We start from the raw sequence: 11,158 nt of genomic DNA on the forward strand, positions 1-11,158 counted from the left end.
TATATATATATATATATATATATATATATGTATGTATATATATATATATATATATATATATATATATATATATATATATATTATATTTTATTTTATTTTTTTTATTTTTTATTTAGTCTCCTTAGGGGACTTGAATTTGTAATTATCCAATATTATACCATATACTGCAATACCACAATATACTGTATATTACGAATCTCGGTCTCCATTGAATCTCAGTTCAGAGTGCCAAGATGTCAGCAGCAAAGGGGCACCAGGCTACCATTGCAATGCATCGTTGCCACATAATTGTGTCATGGGGGCCAATAGGTGCCAGTGTACTTTCCATGTAAGTGCCATCCCATTTATTACTAAACTAAGCTGTATTCTTCCATAGACCTGGCAGCGCAGCTGGAAGACAAGGATCAGCCGGGAGAAAAAGTTCTATCCCTACAAGACAGATCCCACTGTGTTCTGTAAAGCCCTCGGCACCGAGGTATAAGGGAAAGGGTCACAGCCATATTCATCCCCATCTGTGGGTGCATTACTGTTGGGGAATTTGGTGTAAATTTCTGCATATTCCTAGATTTTGGGATCGTTTTTAAAACAAACCTTTATTACTCCCCAGATTTGTAAACACTTTTAGTATTTAATAGGAAGTAGGTAAATTGCTGTTGGGAGTATGAAGCGATCTTAGAACCACAAATCCTCCAAGTACCAATGGGAAGATACTCATCTGTGATTATTTAGATTAACGAGGTCAATGCTTTTGTTTGCAGCAGTAATATTCCAGATTACAGTGTTGCACCTATTGTGCAAACGAACACGTCAGAAGAAGGTAAAATGCAGAAAACGTCGTCCTCTCTGCCAGCAAATACTGGTAATGATCTTCAGAAGTGTTGGGGGGGGGGGATGTTTCAGCACTTTTTTTATTGTGCAAAAAAAGAAGAAATGTTAATGACATGTTATTTTTGTTAGGGGAAAAAAATGACTTTTACAATCTAAAGTGTCAAGAAAAGTGGTGTTGTTTAGTGGGAGAGGCATGTTCATCTGTGGTTCGGCAGATTGTTCCACATGACAAAAGCCTTTCTATGCCTCTGGAGTGTACAGTATTTGACATCATTCAACCTATGTGGACATAGATTCGCATCCATCAAACTTTTGTGTGTATTTTTCCATTGTAAATGCTTTAAAGAAAAATTTGCCATAACGGAGATGGCAAAATCTCTGCAACCTGAATATAAAGTATAAGCTATATATAAAAACTGAGACCAGTATATTGGAGGTGTTAGAACTATCACATCACTTATTTCTAGTGTATGTTCTGCGCCTGAACTATGTGTCATCACCCATCCTCACCCCCATAAGATCTGCTGTAATTTAACCACATTGCCTTGTATGATTTTTATTACTGTAGATGAAAAAGGAACCACAGGACCTCAATCATTGGCCATTCATAGTGACAACTTCAAAGGACGTCTGGAGGAGTCTAGTGAGGAAGATGAGAGCGACGATGATGCCAGCCGGGCCCCCATAGAGCTTCTAGCAGAGGTGACTTGGCTTTGGGTTAACAACAAGCGGGCACTTGGTAATGGACCCATTGGGGCTGTAGCAATAGACATAATTAGTACTATGTTACTAGGTGTCAGGATTACAGCGGAGATGACCTGAGGCTGTCCAGTTATCCATAGTGTTTGCATTGTATAATTTCTACAAGGCTGAACAGCAATTCTTACTACAGCCGTGCTCCCTGCCTGCCGTGCTCCCTGCCTGCCGTGCTCCCTGCCTGCCGTGCTCCCTGCCTGCCGTGCTCCCTGCCTGCCGTGCTCCCTGCCTGCCGTGCTCCCTGCCTGTCGTGCTCCCTGCCTGCTGTGCTCCCTGCCTTCCGTGCTCTCTGCCTGCCGTGCTCCCTGCCTGCCGTGCTCCCTGCCTGCCGTGCTCCCTGCCTTCCGTGCTCTCTGCCTGCCGTGCTCTCTGCCTTCCGTGCTCTCTGCCTTCCGTGCTCCCTGCCTTCCGTGCTCTCTGCCTTCCGTGCTCTCTGCCTGCCGTGCTCTCTGCCTGCCGTGCTCTCTGCCTTCCGTGCTCTCTGCCTTCCGTGCTCTCTGCCTGTCGTGCTCTCTGCCTGCCGTGCTCCCTGCCTGCCGTGTTCTCTGCCTTCCGTGCTCCCTGCCTGCCGTGCTCCCTGCCTGCTGTGTTCTCTGCCTTCCGTGCTCCCTGCCTGCCGTGCTCCCTGCCTGCCGTGCTCCCTGCCTGCCGTGCTCCCTGCCTTCCGTGCTCTCTGCCTGCCGTGCTCCCTGCCTTCCGTGCTCTCTGCCTGCCGTGCTCCCTGCCTGCCGTGCTCCCTGCCTGCCGTGCTCCCTGCCTTCCGTGCTCTCTGCCTGCCGTGCTCTCTGCCTTCCGTGCTCTCTGCCTTCCGTGCTCCCTGCCTTCCGTGCTCTCTGCCTTCCGTGCTCTCTGCCTGCCGTGCTCTCTGCCTGCCGTGCTCTCTGCCTGCCGTGCTCTCTGCCTTCCGTGCTCTCTGCCTTCCGTGCTCCCTGCCTTCCGTGCTCCCTGCCTTCCGTGCTCCCTGCCTTCCGTGCTCTCTGCCTGCCGTGCTCTCTGCCTTCCGTGCTCTCTGCCTTCCGTGCTCTCTGCCTTCCGTGCTCTCTGCCTTCCGTGCTCTCTGCCTGCCGTGCTCCCTGCCTGCCGTGTTCTCTGCCTTCCGTGCTCCCTGCCTGCCGTGCTCCCTGCCTGCCGTGCTCCCTGCCTGCCGTGTTGTCTGCCTTCCGTGCTCTCTGCCTGCCGTGCTCCCTGCCTGCCGTGTTCTCTGCCTTCCGTGCTCTCTGCCTGCCGTGCTCCCTGCCTGCCGTGTTCTCTGCCTTCCGTGCTCTCTGCCTGCCGTGCTCCCTGCCTGCCGTGTTCTCTGCCTTCCGTGCTCCCTGCCTGCCGTGCTCCCTGCCTTCCCTGCTCTCTGCCTTCCGTGCTCTCTGCCTGCCGTGCTCTCTGCCTTCCGTGCTCCCTCTCTTATAGTCCAGCTCAGTTTTTGGGTTTTGCAGTAATCTCTCGTACTCTGTACAAACACGGGGCAAGCCCTCCCTTTCTGCGCCAGTATTTAATCTGTATGGCTTCCCATGGATGGAGGTCTCAGTTGGGGTCCTGTCCTGCTCTGCCCTTATATACTTTGACGTCGTATGATGCATAGTAAGGCTTTAATGCTAGAGACAGATTAGGACCATCCCGATGGGTGCACATTGTCATGGTGGGATGACTTATGCTTTTTTTTAATCTAAATAGTGTTAACTATTACTATTTACTTGCAGTAGGGTATATGCTCATTTTTATTTATTTCTTGGGTTTTGTCTCTTAGAACTGTGCGTTTTGCTTATTCATTGTCTGATCGCTGGTGTGTTTACACGGGCTGATTATTTACTGGTAAAAATGCACCGTTGAAGGTGTTCGGGCATGCACCAGTGCATTTTGCTTGATCATCTAGTGATAATTGTTATATTTACATGGGTTATCTACTAGGGTAAATGCCCCATTGCAGGAGCCCCGCCTCGCAGCCTCCATGCCTCACAGCCTCCATGCCTCTCAGCCGCCATGCCTCTCAGCCGCCATGCCTCTCAGCCGCCATGCCTCTCAGCCGCCATGCCTCTCAGCCGCCATGCCTCTCAGCCGCCATGCCTCTCAGCCGCCATGCCTCTCAGCCGCCATGCCTCTCAGCCGCCATGCCTCGCAGCCGCCATGCCTCGCAGCCGCCATGCCTCGCAGCCGCCATGCCTCCTGCCTCCATGCCTCTCAGCCGCCATGCCTCTCAGCCGCCATGCCTCGCAGCCGCCATGCCTCGCAGCCGCCATGCCTCGCAGCCGCCATGCCTCCTGCCTCCATGCCTCGCAGCCGCCATGCCTCGCAGCCGCCATGCCTCGCAACCTCCATGCCTCGCAGCCTCCATGCCTCGCAGCCTCCCTGCCTCTCAGCCATGTTTTCTTCCTTGTCATTAGAGGTTACACATAACATAAAATACATACTGCTTGACATGCCTTAAAGCAGTAGTCTGCTGCTATGTGATTATTATATTCTGTTTCATCATTTTTTTTTATTCCTTTTTTTTTTTTTTTTTAGTTCATCAGTGCTGTAATGGGCGAAGATTACCAAGTGGCACAAAAGCTATGTCAGATGAGTATGTACCGTATTTGTTCATATTGCACAGATGAGTATCTCTGATCTCTCACATTGCGCGTCATGTTTATAGCAGGGTTTAACAAAACTGTTGCCTCTGGTGTTGCAATGATATATGATAATCCAATAGTGCCAATATTATTTTAAAATAGAGTTTAGAATTCATCCTGTTTTACTAAGGAAAGCCTCTGTGGTACATTAAAGATTAACCGTCGATTTAAGCCTTATGCCATAAATCAATAGTACATATATGCAACTTTGTAATATATCTTCTCAGAGAAATCTGCTTTTTCATCTCTGGGATTGATTTTTTTTACTCTCAATTGATGGGTAAAATCTTGATTCCGAGAAGACAGAGATAAGAGATATTGGTTGTTGTCTTTAAAACTCTATAGAGAGAGGAGCTAGAGCGTAACTGTTGTTTCAAGAGAACTTGCAGCAGAATGTCGTGTCTGTCTCTAGCTACTCTCTCCTCCTCGCCCCCCTCTCCATAGAACTTACTCTCCTATCTCAGTAATGGGTAAATCTATATTCACTAAAGACAGATTTCATCTGCCAATTAAGGATTTTGAGAATGAGCAACAAAAGAGGAGAAAGTAACAAAATTTTTTCTAAGAAAAAATATATTACAATTTTCCTATTTTCACTTTTGAGTTGTGAAAAAAATAAAAAAAGTAAAACTACAGTTACTCTTTAAGATCATACAGGTTGCTGGTGGTCGTATGGACAGGATTGTGCTGTCGAATTTTATTTTCCAGCATCCGTATGGAATTACTAAAGGAATCACTACCACTTGTGGGGAGTCACTTTGAATGCTAATGTTGCAATAGGACATTTTTGAATATTTTTTTTATATATTTAGTTATCATGGAGTATTCTTATTTTATAGAGTGATGGCATATTAGGATAGGTGTCCCCTGATATCCCCAATTAATCAGATACTGTATATTGATGGGGTGACAGCTCTAATTTAACATTGCAGAATTTCTACGTTTCCCTGCATAGTAACGCCACCTTGCTGTGCAGGAAACTGCAGCTGACCTTGTCCATTTCCGCTGCACAGTGGGTGGTTAGGACCCTACTGTGCAACAAAACCTAAAAGACCTTCCAGTAGTAGAGATCTCAGAGGTTAGTGATGAAATATGCTGGAGATATGCCATCACTTTATACATTTTATGCCGTTGTTTTGTTTTTATTTTCGAGCCTGTAAAAGTAAATCGACAAACAATATGTCTGCAATTACACCTTCCAGTAATTCGTAATAAGAGTAAATATCTCCCTGGATCATTGCTCATTTACACATTCCATTTTCTCTTGATAAGTTTGAAAAAACTTGCATGTCTAGCCTTTTTAAGGATGAAAATGCTCAAGGCCAGATCCAGACGGGTAGATGCTGTTCACTATTTTTAACTTTTGAAAAACTATAGAACAGACCCTGGGGGGCTGTAATGGGGCCATACAGGTTTCCTCTGTGGCCCGTTTAACATATATATCTAAAAAGCTTCAAATTTTTTGGAAATAAAAAAACATTGTAGTTATATTTATAGTGATTTTGATATTATATTAAACATTTTGAATGTTTTATTTACATTTTTATTTCCATATTCTAGTACTTCTATATGAGCCCAACAATCCAGAGGCCGTACAGTTTTCACCTCTTATTGAGGAAATGCTGAAAATTGGTAAGAATCACTGATTTCTTTATGATAACTATAGGAATGAAAGTACACATAGTGTTAATCCTTTACTATACAATCTCTTTGCTTTGCATTTCTATCCTATTGCAGTGGCCTTACCTTGACCATCATAAAGCAAAGGTGCACTTATTTTAAACATTTTATGTATGTGAATATGCTTCTCATTCATCAGTTCTTGTGTGTGACAGAAGTAATAAATCAGCTGGTTGGCACTGGAGGATCCTTGGTGGCAATTCAAAAAAAATGACAATGACATAGAAAATAATATATTCTTGAGCTTAATGTTTCTACTGCTGCCCACCTTGATTGAATAGACCTGACAGATATACATTAATGGTATAAATTTTGGTATCATTGTACCAGTGTACAGTCATGGCCAAAAGTTTTGAGACTGGCACAAATTTTTGTGTCACAAAGTTTGGTACTTTAACATTTATAGTGGCAATTTACATTCACTCTAGATTGTTGTATAAAGTAATCAGATTAATTGCACAGTCATTTATTGCCATGAAAATTATTAGTCACAAAAACTCCAATTCCACTGAATTTCAGCCATGTCACAAAGTGATCATCTCGATGGCTCAGGAGAAAGTGTTAACAAGGACAAGTCAGCTGATATAATTCACCCAACATGACAAAGTGATCAGAGCAGACTAGTTGCTTTAAAATGTCTTCTTCTTTTAACCAAAGAAGTATGCACAGTCATCATTGCCTTGCATGAAATTGGCTTTACAGGCAAGGATCTTCCTTCTTGTAAAGTTGCTCCTAACTCAACCATTTATCAGTTACCATATATACTCGAGTATAAGCCGACCCGAGTATAAGCCGACCCCCCTAATTTTGCCACAAAAAAATGGGAAAACTTAGTGACTCGAGTATAAGCCTAGGGTAGGAAATGCAGCAGCTACCGGTAAATGTCAAAAGTAAAAATAGATACCAATAAAAGTAAAATTAATTGAGACATCAGTAGGTTAAGTGTTTTTGAATATCCATATTGAATCAGGAGCCCCATATAATGCGCCATAAAGTTTATGATGGGCCCCATAAGATGCCCCATATTAAAATATGCCCCTTATAATCCTGCATAAAGGTTAATAATGGCCTCCTAAGATGCTCCATAGACACATTTGCCCCATATAATGCTGCACAAATGCTGATTATGGCCCCATAAGATGCTCCATAAAGATATTTGCCCCATATAGTGCTGCACAAACCTTGATTATGGCCCTATAAGATGCCCCATACAGACACTTGCCCCATATAATGCTGCACAAACGTTATGGCCCCATATAGTGCTGCACAAACGTTATGGCCCCATACAGTGCTGCACAAACGTTATGGCCCCATATAGTGCTGCACAAACGTTATGGCCCCATAGATGCTCCATACAGACACTTGCCCCATTTGCTGTTGCTGCGATAAAAAATGACTTTCAATAGTCACCTGCTCCTTGTTCCGGCGCCGCTCCATCTTCAGCACTGATGTTCAGGCAGAGGGCGCGCACTAACCACATCACCGCGCCCTCTGACCTGAGCGTCACTGCAGAAGACGGAGCGGTGCCCGGAACGGGGAGCAGGTGAATATCGCGCTGCGCTCCCCTCCCGGTTATACTCACCTGCTCCTGGCGCTGTGCAGTCCCTGCTTCCCCGACGCCACAGCTTCATCCTGTACTGAGCGGTCACCGTTACCGCTCATTACAGTAATGAATATGCGGCTCCACCTCTATGGGAGGTGGAGACGCATATTCATTACTGTAATGAGTTGTACCATGTGACCGCTCAGTACAGGAAGAAGCTGCCGGCGCCAGGGACCTGCAGGGACCGCGCCAGGAGTAGGTGAGTATAATTAGACAGCCCCCGCTCCCCATCACCTGCTGACCCCTGGGTATGACTCGAGTATAAGCCGAGAGGGGGACTTTCAGCCCAAAAAAGTGGGCTGAAAATCTCGGCTTATACTCTAGTATATACGGTAATTAAGAAATTCAAAGCGATGTTGTTGTGACGAACACTTCCGGGTGCCTTAGAAAGTCCATAAAGTGCCAGGATTGTCTCCTAAAGAGGATACAGCAATGGGATCAGTTCAACACCAGGGCAGAGCTTGCTCGGGAATGGTGGCAGGCAGGAGTCGGTGTATCTTCTCGCACAGGAAAGTGAAGCCTTTTGGAGACTGCCTAGTGTCAAGGTGGGTAGCAAAGAAGTCAGGAGAAGAAAAGGTGAGTGTTACTATAAGTCTTGTGTCAGCCAACAGTAAAGCATCTTGAGACCATTCATATGTGGCGGCTTTTCATTAATGGTAAAAGGGTTTACTCACAATTTTGCTTAGGAACACAGCCATGAATAAAGAATTGGATGTAAACCTCCTCCAAGGAAAATTTCTTCCTAATATCCCGGAGCAATTTGGTAATGAACAATGCTTTTCCAGCATGATGGAGACCATGTCACAGTCATCAAAAAGTGGGTTGACAAAAAAAAATAGAGAGCTTGTGAATAAATTCCAAGCACTGATTATACAAGAATGGGCGGTCATCAGTCAGGATCGTGCATAGAGGCTGATATCCTGCTGCCAGGGCGAAGGGCCGAAGTTTTGAAAAATAAGGGTCAACACTGTAAATATTGAGTCTTTGCATAAACCTGATGTATTTGTAAAAAAAAAAAATTAAAAACATGCTTATAATTGTGATTCGGTAACCATAGAAGCACTAGATTTAAAAAATCTAAAAACACTAAAATACCAAATTTTGTGAAAAATAAAGTCTCAAAACCTTTGGCCACGACCGTAAGTTATGTAGGACTCCTTCATGAACAACTACAATAGGACTCCGGTAGCCTGTAGGATCGGTATGAGTTTATCTTATTTTTGCCCTGCTCACGAGGTAAGGTGTGCGTGTGTGTGTATATATAATATATATATATATATATATATATATATATATATATATATATATATATATATATATATCTATATATACCGTATTTTTCGCTTTATAAGACGCACCTGATTATAAGACGCACCCCCAAATTTGGTGAAGAAAAAGAAAAAAAATAATTTTGTTAAATGGGGTCTGTCTTATAATGCCAGTGTCCGTCTTACAAATCATATATATTTCCCTCATCCTGGTATCTATATAACCCCCATCCTGGCACATTGGCCCCCTGTGCTGCTGGCACACTGCCCCCCATCACATCCTGGATATACCTTCCCCCCCCCCCCCCCCCCCGTCACTGTAAGCCCCCCTGCTGGCACGCATATGGCCCCCCCCCCCTCTATATGGCATGCACATGGCCCCCCAGTCACTACATGCCCCCCTGCAGGCACACGCATAGCCCCCAGTCACTACATGCCCCATGTAGTGACTGGGGGGGGCTAAGTGTGTGCCTGCAGGGGGGCATGTAGTGACTGGGGGAGCATGTGTGTGCCTGCAGGGGGCATGTAGTGACTGGGGGGGGCTATGTGTGTGCCTGCAGGGGGCATGTAGTGACTGGGGGAGGGCTATGTGTGTGCCTGCAGGGGGCATGTAGTGACTGGGGGGGGGGGCTATGTGTGTGCCTGCAGGGGGGCATGTAGTGACTGGGGGAGCATGTGTGTGCCTGCAGGGGGCATGTAGTGACTGGGGGAGCATGTGTGTGCCTGCAGGGGGCATGTAGTGACTGGGGGAGCATGTGTGTGCCTGCAGGGGGCATGTAGTGACTGGGGGAGCATGTGTGTGCCTGCAGGGGGCATGTAGTGACTGGGGGGGGGGCTATGTGTGTGCCTGCAGGGGGCATGTAGTGACTGGGGGAGGGGGGCTATGTGTGTGCCTGCAGTGGGCATATTCATGATGGGAGGAGGGGGAGTGCAGTTACATGTAATATGCACTGCTCCCCTGTCAGCCAACTCGGTGCAGCTTCAGCACCAAGGTGATGGACAGCGGGTGCAGTGAATATTACATGAGGCTAATGAGCAGGAGCACAGGACCTCCTGCTGTCTCTGCAGCCACTTTGAGAAATTATTAGGGTATGTGCACACATTGCAGATTTGCCTGCGGAATTTTCTGCATGGAATCTGCAGGTCAAAATCTTTTTTTTGCGGATTTACTGCAGATTTTCTGCGGATTCTTTGCTGATTGGCATCCGTTTTTACCCCTGCGGATTTCTATAATGGAATGGGTGTAAAAACGCTGCCGATCCGCAAAAAGAAATGACATGGTCCTTAAAATCTGCTGCGGGTTTTTCCGCAGCATTTGAACAGCATTTTTTTTCCCCGATTGATTTACTTTGTACTGTAAATCACTTGCAGGTCTGCAGCGATTCTGCGCGGAAAATCCGCTGCGGATCTGCAGCAAATTCGCAACGTGTGCACATCTCCTTACTGCCTCGTGTTTGGACAACTTAGGAGCAAGTGTGGTAGAATGATTAATGATTGTATTTAATACATTGCAGAACAAGAGGAAAGTAGTGACGATGAGGACAGTGAAGACTCAGATGAGGAGACAGATGAAGAAGATACTGATGATTGTGACGATGAGGATGATGAAGAAAACCATTGTACTGCCAGACACCTTTCTTAAACCTGATAATCATTAATCACTCTGGTTGAAAAATGTCAAACTCTACCAAAAATCATCTCTCCTCCAAGTCGATGACAAACATTTTCCTGTCAAATAATTTATGGAATTTTTGACAAACAAATGTGAATGCTAAATATTTGCATATTTTGAAGATGGAAGGAAAATTGTAAAAATAAAAATTGTATTTTAGTCATTTCCATACGTTTCTTTTACAAAACAGAACTAAAGTTGAGCAAAAAGAAATTAGGCCCCTGGTTCATCACCTCGCCTTTTCTTTTCAGTGGGCTCCTGTGATGTTACACATTCATTACGCTGCAATGGGATGACGTTGTGAGGACCACTTATCGGAGGAGGTGCCGAGAGTAAGAGGTTTGCAATACACCAGACCAGTGGCTATAGATTATTGATTTGGCAGCTGGTCCAGGTTACTAAGAATTATTGTGGTCAACTGTAAATTAGACGTTTGGTATTTTTAGGGTAAAATGTAGTATTACTTGTCAGCTATTGAAATGAATGGCCATCTATTTGAAATAAGCATGAGCAGGGTTTGGGGGTCTCTATTACTTAGTTGCTTTCTGCTCTGGCACAAGGATATGTGCAACTCTCCTGTTTGTCATCCCTATGCCCTAATGAGACAATGATCATCTTGATGTGATAACGCCTTAAAACAATACAATTATTTTTATATAGATTTTCTTCACCTTAACATTACGATTTCAATATATCAAAGGGTGATGTTCAATCTGTTTTTGAGCAGATATGGCCCCTTTTAAAGTCT

At 45.1% G+C, this 11,158-nt stretch overlaps 1 protein-coding gene across 6 annotated transcripts in view; it reads left to right on the forward strand.

Annotated features, from left to right (window-relative positions):
* The window catches only part of ERICH2 (glutamate rich 2), a 49,516-nt gene extending 38,943 nt beyond the window's left edge, over window positions 1-10,573 (forward strand). For 2 of the 6 annotated variants that reach the window (XM_069733116.1, XM_069733117.1), the window contains exons 8-13: window positions 377-475; window positions 759-817; window positions 1,397-1,530; window positions 4,081-4,138; window positions 5,748-5,819; window positions 10,253-10,573. In XM_069733116.1, the coding sequence (XP_069589217.1) occupies window positions 377-475; window positions 759-817; window positions 1,397-1,530; window positions 4,081-4,138; window positions 5,748-5,819; window positions 10,253-10,380 (550 nt within the window). In that variant the 3' untranslated portion in view covers window positions 10,381-10,573. Of the gene's footprint in view, window positions 1-219; window positions 329-376; window positions 476-758; window positions 860-1,396; window positions 1,531-4,080; window positions 4,139-5,747; window positions 5,820-10,252 lie in introns of all 6 variants that reach the window. The other 4 variants (XM_069733119.1, XM_069733118.1, XM_069733114.1 and 1 more) reach the window with 4 other exon arrangements.
* The last annotated feature ends 585 nt before the right edge of the window (window positions 10,574-11,158 follow it).

This window comes from Ranitomeya imitator, chromosome 7, assembly GCF_032444005.1.
Source record: "Ranitomeya imitator isolate aRanImi1 chromosome 7, aRanImi1.pri, whole genome shotgun sequence".
Taxonomy (NCBI): domain Eukaryota; kingdom Metazoa; phylum Chordata; class Amphibia; order Anura; family Dendrobatidae; genus Ranitomeya; species Ranitomeya imitator.